At 30.0% G+C, this 15,663-nt stretch overlaps 2 protein-coding genes across 5 annotated transcripts; one reads left to right on the forward strand and one right to left on the reverse strand.

The window, feature by feature from the left end:
- The first annotated feature begins 226 nt into the window (after window positions 1–226).
- Window positions 227–4,020, forward strand: LOC137000548 (uncharacterized). Its single transcript, XM_067357505.1, has 5 exons — window positions 227–1,088; window positions 1,518–1,726; window positions 1,939–2,074; window positions 2,154–2,284; window positions 2,674–4,020. Exons 2-5 carry the CDS (start codon window positions 1,544–1,546, stop codon window positions 3,028–3,030), a joined length of 807 nt encoding a protein of 268 aa, XP_067213606.1. The 5' UTR covers window positions 227–1,088; window positions 1,518–1,543; the 3' UTR covers window positions 3,031–4,020.
- Window positions 4,021–4,916: 896 nt separating this feature from the next.
- Window positions 4,917–13,621, reverse strand: LOC137000547 (uncharacterized). 4 transcript variants are annotated; one of them, XM_067357502.1, is made up of 8 exons: window positions 13,171–13,621; window positions 12,577–12,664; window positions 7,327–7,657; window positions 6,683–7,231; window positions 6,353–6,558; window positions 6,118–6,283; window positions 5,920–6,013; window positions 4,917–5,203 (listed from the first exon to the last, which is right to left on the reverse strand). In XM_067357502.1, exons 3-8 carry the CDS (start codon window positions 7,652–7,654, stop codon window positions 5,062–5,064), a joined length of 1,485 nt encoding a protein of 494 aa, XP_067213603.1. In that variant the 5' UTR covers window positions 7,655–7,657; window positions 12,577–12,664; window positions 13,171–13,621; the 3' UTR covers window positions 4,917–5,061. The 4 variants fall into 4 exon arrangements, with proteins under 4 accessions (XP_067213603.1, XP_067213602.1, XP_067213604.1 ...); XM_067357501.1 differs by having other exon boundaries at window positions 12,577–12,674; XM_067357503.1 differs by lacking the exon at window positions 13,171–13,621 and having other exon boundaries at window positions 5,920–6,010; window positions 7,327–11,558; window positions 12,577–12,833.
- Between the last annotated feature and the right edge of the window lie 2,042 nt (window positions 13,622–15,663).

A 15,663-nucleotide genomic window follows, 5' to 3' on the forward strand; every position in this document is an offset into this window, starting at 1 on the left:
AAAATAAACAATTGTATTATAGCTTTGAATTTATAGAAAATGTATGATCTCCGTAGGATCCAAAGTTTACTGATTAAAGTTTAACGCGATCAAAATATCAAAACGATGTTGCGAAGAAGCGAAATCACAAACACAATTCACTCATAACCTTTCACTTATAACATCAAGATTTATTTTCATATTATTACTTATACTCGCACTGCACTGCTTTTCTAGTATATATATTCATACATATATACATACTTGATTAAATATAATAAAATAATAGCGCGAGGCGAGACATCGTGTGTCTTGTTGACATTGAATTGAATCTGGTACACCGCCACTATATCTATCACCGCCACCAGCGCACCTAACGCCAAAAATTCCAAACTGTACGCTTCAGCCGTACATCCGTCGACGACGACTGACATGAAAATAGATGAAAATTTAGACTTTTCAACTTTAAAAATTAATATCTTTTTATGTACACCACGCACAGCAAAAACAAGCACACTTTAATAACATAATTCGGGTACGCGCTATCGATTGAGCCTACTTTGAAATCAATCGGTCCAGTCATTATTGAGATCCGATAATCTCGGCTCATCTCAACTTTCGGTCTCGCGTTAAGATACACGGTCGGTCTCGCGTCATGTCGCTTTGCGTTATTATGCGCTACGCGTGAACTTGGCGCGAGACACTACCGTGTCTCTTGATATTTCCGGTTTCTTATTGTAAAGTTCTGTGTTGTTTATTAAAGTGTTCTCTGTTTATTCGAAGTGTTGTGTTGTGTTGCTTGATTTCGTGAGTTTCGTTGTTGTGCGTGAAATACCGGTCCGCGGACGCAACAATATATATATAAATATATAAACACTATAATAAAATATGTTATGATCGGTTTAAATTACATCATTTGTAATCATTTTAATTATTTAACAAATACAGAGTGTTGTTACAGAGTGTTTGGTATATTAAGAATAAGAAAGGCGAATCACAAGGTAGAGGAAAAATTCTTACAAAATATTATTGTACACGACGAAAACTAATCAAAGCTGGCTTATTGAATGTGAAAACTGCTGCAAATTTTGCTCATGCTCAAACTGATAGTAAGTTTATTTTACGTTATTTACAATCTTGTGAAAAGTGTAATATATTTAAGGTTCCTTTTTACTCATTGCAACCATATTGGATTATGATATTAGAAGGAGAAATCATGTAAATATTTTTTATATGTTATACGTTAAAATAAAAAATTTTTTCTCCGTGTTCGGTCATATACCAGCTTATATTATCGAACATGGATAGTAGCGCGCAGAAAAAATTATTTAATTTGTATAATGCATAAAAGAAATTTAGATGATTCCTTGCTTCTGACATCATAAACCAATATGACTGCAATCAGTTAAAAAGAGTCTTAATGATATTTGTATCAACTAACAACAAATGTTTTGCAAGTAAAGACAGTATAGTATAGTATTTCTTTTTTTTAGTTTAGTATTTTTTTCCACATAATATTTTTATTTATGTTTTTGTAGCTGAAGAAAGTGATGATGATAATGTTATGAATTACGAAGAATGTATATTATGGCTAAAAAATAATTCTAGACAATGGCAAACAGTGACTGAGCACTGGTCTTTGACTTCGAAAAAACGATTGAAAGCTCTTCAAACTAATAATAATCAGTCTTGTCACGAATACATGATTCAGTTTCCAGCCCTTTCTGATCCTTTAGGCTACATACTAGTGAGTTTGATATATTTCATTCCTTCAGTTATGAGTATCTATATTTAAAAACGTTATAAACTTGTATTTTTCTATTCCTACTAATGTTTCTTTTTTCAATGTTTTTTTTATAATTTTGAACATTGTATCGCGGATATATATTTATTAATAATATTAATAATTAAAAATGTGCGTGTGTATAAAATATTATAGTATGTCTGTATAATTTTTAGCTGGAGAAAGATTTCGAAACATTATATCCAGATCGTAATTTAAAATTATATGTTGCTTGGCAAAAAATATCAAACTTTGTAATCAATAAGGTGACATCTAAATTGAAGAATCGTTTTGATGATGTCTTTACACGAGGTCAGCTATTTTATAGTGTCCTTTGACAATGATGCAGCTTTATTTTTTATATTTTTTATATAAATTCATATTTCGATAGATGGTGAGAAAATTGTAACTTTATTCTTGATGCCTTATTTGTTCCCTGTGAATACGATAAGAAACGGCAAAGCATGTAATTGGAGACCCTCTAGAAAAGAATCTGAAGAAGGATTTCTTCTGCACGTAAACGTAAGAATAGAAATAAAAATAAAATTAATTTAAAAGAATTTAAAAAATTTTTTTAAATAAAAAGCATAATACAATGATTGGCAGAAGCAATGTTATGAGCACAGGTCCAGTATGTTGCAGCTGAAGAAACTGAATTACATATATTTATATGATAGGCGATAATCATTTATCAATTATAATTTATAATTATATCTTTTCTTTCGAACAATTACTGTATATCATATCGCGCAATTCAGTTCTTTTGAGCAGAAACATTTAGAACTGCCAATTATTATTCAATCCATGCCAATCATTGTACTTCTTATTGTTTCTTATTTTCTTATAGAATAAACATTTTCAACATTGAAATGAAAATATATAAGTGTTAATAATAATTATTTCTTTCATAGACAATCGCAGATCTTGAAACAAGATTGCAGGAACGAACAGCAAAATTACAAGCATTTGATCAGCCCTTACAACCTATTGCAGTGATAATAGGTCCTTCTTTCGACGAAATCAAGCAATGTTTTGTTGTCATCAATACATTCAGATATGAAGTGGAAACACCATTAAAAGCCGTGGACTTAGTCTTCAAATCATGTAACGCTTTAAACATTCGATATCCCTTAGAAGTAGGGCAGCTATTTATGTTTTTGCAAAGAGCTATATATGAATTTGAAACTTTGTGGGATAAACATAAAAATTCGCAGCTTAGTTCTGCTGTTTTGACAACAATTCAAGAATATAAATCATTAGAATCTTAATCACTCTATTACAAAAAATACACACTTGCATCATGCCCACTTGTTTTATTTGCAAACAAACTGTACATTCTGTAAACAGTTTATTAACGCATTTTAACGTTAAACATTATGTTAATTCATGTACTGTATTTAAATGCGGCGAAAATGGGTGCATTAGAGAATGGTCCTCATGGAATTCATTACGAAGACATTTGCTTGGGTCAAATCATAATTTTCCTTTGTGGCCTGTTGCTACACAGAATGCTTATATGCAATCTGTGCAATCTACTAACATAGAAATGATCAGTAAATCTATAATTTGCCATAAAAATACAAATATTGAAACAGTCTCACCAGAAGTTACTAATGATAAGGGTTTATCGATAACTCCTACTGAATTTAAATCTCTCATAAGAAATTGTTGTGATGCTTTTGTTGCAAAATTATACAATAGATCTTCCATTCTACGGAATCACATTCAAGCTATTATCGAGGATAACAGATTATTTTTAACAAGTCATATTTCTCTTTTAAAAGAAAAGATTCTTTCACAGTTGAATGCACTTAATTCTGATAATCAAACAATACAAGATATCACATCAATGTTTGATACAATAGAAAATTCTTTTCATCATCTTAGAAACGAATATCAACGTATGGAATATTTGAAATCTTGCGGTAATTATATAGTTCCTGTAGAATATTATATAGGTAAAAAAAGAGTTCGTAAAAATACTGGAACATGTATTGTGGAACATGTGAAAGATATTTGCGGTTATTTCATACCTTTAAGACAAATGTTACAAAAATTTTTTGAATTGCCCGACGTTTTTACCGCCACAATGTATTATATTAATTCGCTGAAAGATTCAGATACCATTACGAATTTTGTTCAATCTAAACTTTGGCGTGAGAAAAAAAAAGTTTCGAAGATGATGCTATTGTTTTCCCATTGTTTGTGTATTATGATGATTGGGAAGTGAACAATCCATTAGGATCTCACAGTACTTCTCTTGGAGGAGTATATTATTAAATACCATGTTTGCCGCCTGAATGTGTATCTCGATTGGAAAATATCTTTTTAGCTCTCTTGTTTAACACAGAAGACCGTAAAGAATTTGGAAATAAACAAACATTTGCACCTTTAATTGAGGAATTGAATTTTTTAGAACAGGTCGGAATAACAATTACTGTTAATGGGAATCTTCATAAAATTTATTTTGTGCTAGGTTTACTATTGGGCGATAACTTGGGCCTTCACACCATGTGTGGATTTGTTGAAAGTTTTCGAGCAAACTATACATGTAGATTTTGCAAAATTCATCGTACTATGTCTCAGACTACTTGCCTTGAAGATGAATCTATTTTTAGAACACATGCGTCATATAATATAGACTTAGATTTAGCAAACAGTTCACTTAGTGGAATCAAAGAGGAGTGTGTCTTTAATGCAATCACTTCATTTCATCCCAATCAGCAAACAATGTTTTTCAAAATGTTTTTAAAAACATTTTCAAAACATTTTTAAAAACATTTTGAAAAACGTTAAAAATAATGGGTTAAGTCCCCTTTTTCTCATTAAAAAAATATTTATTTTAACATTTGATAAAATGTTTTTATAACGTTAAAAAATGTTTATTTTAATATTTGAACAAATGTTTTTATAACGTTACAAAATGTTTATTTTAACATTTAAAGAAATGTTTTTATAATGTTAAAAAATGTTTATTTTAAAATTGGAAAAAATGTTTTTTTAACGTTATAAATACGATTGTTTAACATTTGAAGAAAATGTATTTCCAGATTTGAGAAACGTTTTTTTGAAGATTTGAAAAATGATTATTTAAGATTTGAAAAAATATTTTTTTATTATTTGAAAATGGGTTAAAATTGAATAAATGAAAATGAACAAACAACATTTTTTGGTTACCAAAGAAAGTATTTTTATGTATACTTATACATAATGTAACATCAATATATTATATAAGTAATAATATGTACTTTATAATTAAAATATATAATAAAACAAAAATAAGGGTACTTATGGATGTTTTATGAGATACTTTTATCTATTTCATCACAGTCTTTTTCACTCAGGTCATCGCCTAATTCGTCATCGTTTTCAGAAGAACCGCTTTCGCTATCATCGGTAACATCTTCTGGGTCGTCTTTCTTATTGTTATTGACGTTTTTGCTAATACAAAATAGAAAATAGATATTACTAAACGTTCAAAAATATAAATGTACCACAGAGTGGCTTCGATGGCTTTATATCAGGCATATCAACACTATAATTACAAATGTAAATAAATTACATACTAATTATTAATTATATTACTAATTATTTTGTTAATTTATAATTGAATACACTTTAATAACTAAATTACATGTTTAATTGAAACTAATAAAATACAAGGTTTTAAACATTTTATATTTTACTAATAATATTACAATACAACATATATGTAACTTTCAACTTACATAATTTTAAATCAACATGTAATGTAATATTTAAATTGGATTCAATTACAAATTTAGAAAGAAATTAGAAGTTAAATTATTTTCAATTACACATTTGTAAAGTAATTAAGAGTTAGTTTTAATTAAAACAAATTTTACTTTTAATTATTTTTTAAAATTTGTAATTGAAACAAATTTAACTTCTAATTATGTCATTGAATCCGATTTAATAGCTAAATTATACGTTTAATTAAATGTAATGTAAGATGAAAGTTTTATATGTTATACAAATTGCAAACTTGTTTAAAAAAGTTTAAAAATCGACGGGAAAATATTTTAAAAATCGTAATATTACTAATTTTTTAAGCAATTTAATTTAGTATTACATACGTGCGCAGTCAAGATCTGCTAAAAAAGTGTTATAAAAAAACTAAAATATGTAATATTTACTTTTTTAAACGAAAGGTGGCTTGAGCTAACCAAGGTCCTGCATTCCGCCCAAATGTGGTATTATTGATCATTGGAAAATCCATAGCTACTGCTTCTATAAGAAAAAAATACAATATAAGAGCACACAGTATATCTCTATCAGGCTCAATTACATTTATTTATTGGAACAGGTCTATTTGTGAGACAATAAAATCTTACCAATCATTATTTTGGCAATTCGACGATTTGATAACTTTATCTTCGTTCCTCGTTGTCCTTTCCAATTGAAAACACTTGCTACTTCATCGTCCAGAACTAACCGGAGTATGGAATTAATCTGTTTTTTTAATGGTTCTCCCATGACTCCTGAGTGTAGCGCTTCGACCTAAAAATTATATATAATTATAGATAATGTAACTAAAAAATAATGTAGCAAGAAAATAAAATATCTCACCACTTGCAAATGAAAAGTTTCTTTTTTTAGTTTACGTTCGACGATGCGTAATTCTTCTATGTTTTTTACAGGAAACTCGTCCAAAACATGGACAGTAGGAGTCATCATTACGGTTGAAGGCTTCTTCACCATTGCCGCTGTTTCCAAGAAACTTTCCATATTTTTGTCAGTTTTGCGCAAAGACATTTTGCACGAAAACACTTCAACTGAAAGTAATCGAAAACATAAGTTTTATTTAGGGTTGTTAGTATAAGTGAGAGAGCAACAATCTACTTCACTATCTGTTATATCTTCATTACTCTGTATATATAAACGACATTTTCAACATACCGTTGAGATAACAAATTGCATCGGCCAGAGATTCCAGTGTGGCCACTCCTCCTTCGATATAAGCACACTTGTGATTTATTTTCGAAGGTATTTTACATCCTATAATTTTTGAAAAATGTTCAGCACTATACACTCCTGGCTTATTTGTTGCACGGTTCGAAGTCGGCATCTTCGTGACGAGAGAATCCTCTTTTGCGGGCTTTAGCCCCTTAGTTCCCTTGTCATCTATCGATATTTCATCACATGAGCTACAATTCGGCTGCTGTGCATTGTCCAATAATGAATACTGATTATTCGTTACATCCTTTATATTGCTCAATGACCGGCTTGCCTGTTCAGGCTTGCTTATATTCCCCAATTTCGGAATAGGTGGTAACATCGTCTGTGTAATTTGCTTTTTCTGGACGTTTTTATTGTGCGAACCGACAAAACGCTGCGTTGTTTTTTTAAGTCGTTTTCCTTTGCCTTTTTCTTCAAGATCTGAATGTAGTGCTGCATTCGGATTTTTATCAATTTTTACTAGCATTTTCATGCCCCGATCATAGTTTTCTGCAAAAGATTATGAATTTTATATATTAGGGCAAGAAAGTGTAAACCATTGTAAGATAAATTATATAAGAAAAATTATCTCATCTGAAATTTACCAATGCCTTGTTCAATCTTTCGGATAGAAAAACAATTCCACTCCGGATTAGCTTTCGCACACTGCTTGACTAATTTATGAATGGTCCCTTTGTGTTCATTTATCGGGTACCAGCTTAATGTGCCCATCGTCGTAATCCACGACGATGGAATCAGATCATTGAAACCTTCAACATTGTCTTCCTCGTCACTTTCAAAGTGAACAATTGACCAAACTGTCGCGTCGTTAACGGTAAATGTTTTTTCAGCAGGTAATTTTTCACATGATTCAGTCATCGTTGACAAACCGTCATTAATTGGTGAATTTGTTTTATCAGTCATCTCTGTCATGTTCTGAGGAAATCGAAGCAATACATTTATAAAACATTTATATAATTTTATAATTACATAAAATTAATGAATAAACAATATTATCAGCACATAATGGATAAACAACATTATCAACACATAATGGGCAGACGATGATAATCTGTAATTGTATGATATGTGAAGAATTTAAAAATACACGCCGAAGAATAGTGTACAGGATTCTGAAAATGTTTTTTACACACATTAAAAAGTAAAATTGATAATGTTGTTTAATTAAAGTGCTCGAAAATTGCATTTGTTTCTCATGTGAAGCATGCTCTTTACGATGCAAGAGCTTCCACAAATAAGTTTGAAAATTGTTATCATACTAGGCATGCTGTCGTTATATCTAAAAACTTAAAGTACTAATCCCCCTCTCTGTCATTGATACATATTGTTGATCTCAATAAAAAAATAAGATTAATTTACATAAACGATCATAAAAGAGTTATATGATAAACTCAAGTATTTTATTATTACCTTTTTAATGTTTCTTGTCGTATTTGAATCGAATGGGGATATGCGCGTGTATAAAATGAAAGATAAGTGAAGAGAAAAAATGCAATGAAAGAGAAAAATAAGATAAGTGAAGAGAGAAAATGCAATGAAACAGAAAGAAGATATAGTGATGATTAATATACTCAATTAAAGCGCGTCACAATGTAAAATTGACGATACAATGTAGCCAGTTTTGTACGGTAACTGAACATATTTTATGGTAATTTCTGACAATGGCCACATTTTAAGATTAGACAATTTGTTAACTTTAAATACTCCCACTCGGGAACTCGCACAAGGTGTAGTGTTAAAGTCGCATTTGTTAACAAATTCTCTACCAATCACGATTGGAGCCTGCAAAAGGTCAGAAAAAGCTATGTTCTCGACTATTATAATATTTCCGGCAGCAGTGCCACAACAATTGTTAGGACTTTTATTTATTAACTTGAATTGTAGAAGCGCAACACCATGATACTGGTGTCTACAAGCTGGTAGCAACGGACCAGTATTATGAGGATAAAAAAACTTCGAATAATGATTATTTTGCAGTTCTGTTGAATTATCAGACTCAAATGACATTATTTCTCCAATTCGTCGTCCAATTTGTTCAAGCGGCTTACTGCGACCTCTGACTTTTCTCTTTATGTTCTGCATATAATTTTCAAAAGGAAATGCTGATACCGTATCCAAAGAGAAATTATCTAATTTATCTGCAAAATAATGGGCATCGTCAGCTATATGTATATTATTATGGAAATTGTGGGCAATAAAATTTTGATTGTATAATATTGCAGTCAATTCAACAAAATGTTTCAGAAGATCTTTGGCAAATTGACGAAATTCCTGCTCTTTACACAGATTCGGGTTTAATAAAATCCTCATTGCAAAATGGAATTCCAAGAAATGAAGATATTTTTCTTCACTAAGAATATTTTTCAAAACAACTGGCCCTATATACAAAATAAATAGTCTAAATTCCGTTGCTTTCCACCGTAAAATAATATATATCTCTCTAGGCTTTCTTGCAAACTCTGAGGGAATACAGCATTGAGATTGAACGAGACGATTTGACAGTAATTCAATTTGAGCAGCCGAAAGTCTGTAAGGAATTTCTCCCTTGTACCACATATTCACGATCATCGTACGCATTACACCAAGGCATTGTAAGTGTAAATAATCTAAAATAAAATGGTGTACAAAATCTAAACCTAAAATTTGTGTAAGAGGAGTATCTCGACGTCGAAAATTACGATCTCTCCATTCCAGAAAATCTTCACACGTGCGAGTAGGACTCTCTAAATCAACGAAGATTCGTCGTTTATCTGAAGTGACACCTCGGACAGTGCATCTAGTGCAGGAATGAAATCCTGTATGCGCTACTATTCCCATTATATAACTTTTTGCTGGGCCATCGCAAACAAAATAAACACCATCTAACTGCACAGTCTGATTTTCGAAATTAATGCCATTTTCATTGATACTATTAATTTCGACAATGAAATCTTGCAAGTAATCCTCTAGATTTGTAGGTTTCTCTTTACCATAATATACTCCTATAGGAAACACTTGTTTACGCAATTCTGGAACAGATACTATACTGCATAATATGGGATACACTTGATCAGGCGAACTTCTGAACAGAGGTAATCCGTCAATGTTAATTAATAATTTAAAAGACCTTACGTTTTTCAAGTACTTGGGGGCAATTTTTAATAACTGTTTTTTTAATCCAATATGAATGTAATGGCCAGACTCGACAACTTTTTTCATTAATTTTACATTTGTTTTCAGCAGTGTGCGTGCATTGACCGGGAATCTAGGCTCTACTTTCACTATCCACAAAACACTCGTGATTTTCTTTTAGTCCTATCAATAAATCTGAAATGGCTTCATGCGTTATGTTGTGCTTTAAAGCCCAACCGCGAAGAAATTTCAACACTTTCGAATTATCAGAAGCTGAATATTCGCTAGATTCAGAACTCGAATTGGATGGGGAGTGTGTGCGATCGGGAGAATCATCACGATCGAGATTGTCATATAAAATATCATCACCTATTCCGTAATCATCACTATCCCAAGTTTCATAAGCAAAATGTTCAGAATAGTCAGAATGATGCAAAATTTCAGAATGATGCGAAATTTCAGAATGATGAGATAGTTCCGAATGAGGAGAAAGTTCAGACTGATGAGAAAGTGCATAATGAGCAGAAAGTTCAGAATTCTTTTGGTCGAGTTCAATTGAGGAATCTGTTGAATTAGGTTCCTCTACATTTTCAGCGATAAGTCTCCGTCTTTTGGCTTTTTTGCTTAGTTCATGGAACGGTATGTCTTTTGGCATGTTTTTTCTTTGATGAACTGTAAATAAATTTAATTCTGCTAATTTCTAAGAAAGTTATCATTTTTGAAATATAATATTGGCTTAATATATTAAATATGATTCAAAATTGTTAATATACAATATTATTGACAAGAAATACAATATTGTATTTATGTTGGTTAACAAAAGGCTTTATGTGTATGCAGGTCTTGATCAAGGACCACGACTTAAGAATGAAAAAGAGTTTAGGTATCAAAAAGTCTGAAAAATTACACAACAAACTAAAGATCCCCGACATGTTTTCCCAATACACATATATTGAGCCTATGTATGTTTCCGAGTGATAGCTGCATTCTTCGCCACATTTGAATTGCTGACACCCGGGCAACCACCCGAAAGCCACATTTAATAATTTTTAATAATTTTAATAAAAATTGAAGGCTTTGACGGTTGACGCCATTGGCGTATGTGTAGGCTAGTCAACCGTAAAAGCCTTCAATTTTTAATCATATTTAATATTTTAAACCATGTCCGAGATATTATATTTGAAGGTTGAAAACTTTCCTTAAGATTTTAAGAAATTGACAGAAATAACTTTTTAAGTCGTTAAAAATTGTTATATTTAATCTTTTGAAAACATTAGCAATCAGTTATTATGTTGCGATCGGATTGAGACATAACCATATATATTATGTATTTAATTACCAATACTTTAAATGAAGCACATAATAAGATATTGCAAAAAGTTATAATACTATAACCCCGGATAAAAATTAAACCGTATGGCACATTTTTTAATTTATGGTAGATCTATATATACAGCAAGCAAAATTAAAATAAATATTTGATAAGTGATGCCCAAATCAGGGAATAAAAATAACTTACATTAAAATGAATCAATACTACTCTCTTAATCTGAATTAGTAAAGAAAACTCACTGATCTTCAATATATATAAGTCACAATGTGCTGCAGTTATACATAAGTATACCACTGCGAATCAGTGAATACTCACAGATTGATTCAGTGAAATTAACAACTTATCACTGATTTAGACAATGAAATGAATGATCTGTAAAATTAAAATTGCCATGAATGAAAATATAAAGATCGTATTACTAAAATATACTGCATTAAAATAATCTATTACAATGGTATGTTTATCATATTAATACTTAGAAAAGAAACGACACCTTTTGTTTTTTTATATTTTTGTATAAACTAAACATTCTAGACAGCAAAAACTAAGTATAGCCAAAAGAATATAAATAATATATTAGCAAACTCAAAGAGGAACAAAAATGTGAATATGCAATCAGAAAGTGATCTCCGCCGAGTTTAATAATAATTTATTTCTATTTCTTCGTGTAAATTTAGTTTCTGTTATGTAAATTAATTAATTATATGAAGTATGTACGTAGACTCTCCATGCACACAATTTATCATTCTGCTCAGTGTTAAACCATTTTCATATTGACTGCATACGTACAGTTAAAAATGGATTTTTCTAACTGTTTTCACTTTTCCCAAATTTTGTTTTACAAATATTGTTCAAATATATTTAAATCACTGGCATTAACATGCACATATTTTAAGCAAAATGATTTATGCAGGAATTTAGTTCACATTGTAATAAAAGTAAAAGAAAGTAAAAAATCCACTTTTAACTGTATACGCATGCAGTCGATATGAATATTGTTTAACGTTGAGCATAATGATAAATAGCATGGACAATTTACATACATACTTCATATAATTTATTAATTTACATAATAGAAACTGAGTTTAAACGAACAAATAGAAATAAATTATTATATAAACTGAGTGGAATTTTTTGATTGCGCATTCACATTTTTGTTCCCCTATTTGATAAAATATTATTTATATTTCTTTGGTTATACTTAACCTTTGTTACTTAGAATGTGTTTAGTTATACTAAATATGAATTGATATGAAGCTCATATGTGTACATATTTCATACTTGTCATATAATACACAAACATTTTTTAACTATATTGGGGGAATTTGCTGCGACAACTTGTCTACAAACTAGCTATGACAAATATGATAAGAAATAAGGTATTACTTACTTGATTGATCAAAAGCTTCTGAAATGTTATAAACTTGCACTGTGAATCCGTATTCAGAGCAATTCAGAGTTCAACCGCACACGCTTTCCTGTAAAATACTATTATAGGTTAGACAAAATCGCATAATATTTGGGCTGCGTTCCGTTTCACGCATATGCGCGCATAATATATAATATACGTAACGTGTACTGTAGATAAATGCGCGCATATGCGTGAAACGGAACGCAGCCTTGGTATCACAAGTTTTTACGTAATTTTCTATAATTTGTTCACAGTCGTACTTTTTCGTAAGTATTTTAGTTACCGTACACTGCAGCGGTATAATGATGATTTGCCGATGGACATATTTTAACCACCGACACAAATCGATGAAATATAGCAATGTAAATTTTTCCACTTGTTTCTTTTATTTCCGACACACACAATGTATATATTATATAGATCGAGGGCTCGTGAAAAAAAGTCCTTTCCTCGATCAGCAATAAATTCCAGTCCAAGCAATAAAATTTGCATCAGACACGTAAGTGCAAAATTTAAGGTTATGCAACGATACGGTAATAATGGTTATATATAATAAATTATTAAAATGAAAACCTTTATTTTCTATGAAGCCAATTTACTCTGCATCAGCAGCGAAGTTTTTTTCGGGATGATTTCTCAAGTCCTTTCGCTTTCGAATCAAGGGCATTCAAGGGTAAAGCCTCTGGTCTGCAGGACACAATAATGGCTCCTGCGCCTCCTGCACACCAGCGCGATGCGTGTATATATAAAAAAGCTTCCTCTTCTTCTTCTTCTTCTTCGGATTTGGTTGACACCGAACCGCGTAGTGCAGGCTCATACGGCCATAAACTGGTTATTGTGGGACAATCTGTCGTTGAAATCGGAAAACTCTGCGAGCTCGAAAGCTCTAACCGGGGAGAGTGATAGAAAGGGAGAGGAGAAGGGGAAGGAAAGGAAAAAAACTGTGTATATAAACAATAAACCTGGTTTCGCTCACGCCGCGCGCGCGGAATATATGTATAATATAGGCCGGTATTCATAGTCAGATTTAAGATCATCTTAAGAGCAGTCTTGGGTCTTAAGATCTTGTTCAACTAATGAAATGGCTGCAAATGACGATCTTAATAAATATAAGATCTGACTATGAATACCGGCCATAGTCCCATATCGAAAGTCATTTTTCATTTAAATATAATGCACTGCATTTTGTGCATGATTTTCTTCAAATTAATATGCCACACGTATATATGTATATACATAGTATCATATATAGAACACGAATATTAAATATTAAATTAATGTTAAATAATGATTAAATAGTTGTCTTTTAAAATTATTTTAAATGATAATAAATTAAAAATAAATATTAAAATAATGAGAAAAAAGATATTTAATAAATGTTGAATAAAATATAAATGTCTTTTCAAATCATTTTTTCACATAGAGAATTAATGTAAAATAAACATGAAATAAAATAAATGTAAAATAACTGTTTCTTTAAACCATTTTATTTTAAATGAAGAATTAATGTAAAATAAACATATATTAAATTAATGTGAAATAAATGTTAAATAAATATTTGTCGAATCATTATTTCAAGTGAATAATATAAATATAACATAAACGTTAAATAAACGTTAGATAAATGTTTTTTGAAATTATTATTTCAAATAAATAATTAATGTAACATAAACATTAAATAAACTTTAAATAAACGTTAAATAAACATTTAAAAAATGTTATTTGAAATCATTATTTCAGATGAATAATGAATGTAACATAAACATTAAATAAACGTTAAATAAACGTTAGATAAATGTTTTTTGAATGAGTTATTTCAAATAAATAATTAATGTAAAATAAACGTTAAATAAATCTTAAATAAACGTTAAATAAATATTTTTCTCTGAATCATTATTTTAAATAAATAATTAATGAAAAATAAATATAAAATAAACGTTAAATAAATATTATTTTGAAAATGAATCGTACAAATGAATAATTGAAAAAAAATAAATATTAAAAAAACATTTTAAAAACATTGTCTGCTGATTGGGATGTTATAGACAATGCTTATGTTGATATCATGCATGATGTTCTAGAAGGTATTGCTCATTACGATATGATTCCAATAACAAATCATTTTATTCAGATTGGTGATTTTACTTTGTCAGGTCTCAATTATAGCCTACAAATGTTCGATTATGGTCCAAATGTACAAAACAAACCACCTTGTATTGCAAATGATTTTGCAACAAAAAGCAAGTTTAAAATGACAGCCTCAGAAATGTTAAATTTTTGTCAACTTTTTGGAGTAATTATTGGACATAATGTAAAATCATATAATGATCCATTTTGGAAATTGTACTTATTGTTAAAAGAAATAATTGAATTTGTCTTCTGTAAATCAATATCGCAGGAATCTGCTTCTGCATTCAAAATATTAGTTGAAGAACATCATAATCAGTACATGAAATGCACAAAGCAGCATTTAAAACCAAAACATCATAATCTCATTCATTATGCAAGAGTCATGATGCAATGTGGACCACTCGTTTTCTTATCCGTGATTAGACTTGAAGGTTTTCATAAAGTTCTGAAAAAAATTTCGAATGTTGTCATGTCAAGAAAAAATATCGTTTTTTCAATTGTTACTCGATATCAGTTCCTCTTTTGTTATAGACTTATGGCTCAAGAAAGTATTTTTTTCAACAGGATTCAAATAGGATCAGGGAATATTCTTGATATTAGTGAAAATCGTCATTTCAATGATTTTGTCTTATCATTACCAAATGATATAAATTATAAAGCATGTTTTGTTGCTAATTGGGTTGATTATAAAGGTACTCGATACCAACCTAAAATGGTATTGTTTTGTGGAATAGATGAAAGTTCTTGTCCTATTTTTGCAAAAATTCAGTTTATTATTATTCATGATAATAGTCCACTTTTTATTTGTTACTCTCTTATAAATATAGGTCTGAACTGCAATATTGGTGGATTCGAAGTGGAACAGAGTATAAAGTTACTCTTAATTAAATATGAAGATTTAGTTAATCCTTTCTCTTTGTTTGTGTATACTATGGG

The sequence above is a fragment of the Linepithema humile genome, chromosome 6 (assembly GCF_040581485.1).
Source record: "Linepithema humile isolate Giens D197 chromosome 6, Lhum_UNIL_v1.0, whole genome shotgun sequence".
Taxonomy (NCBI): Eukaryota; Metazoa; Arthropoda; class Insecta; order Hymenoptera; family Formicidae; genus Linepithema; species Linepithema humile.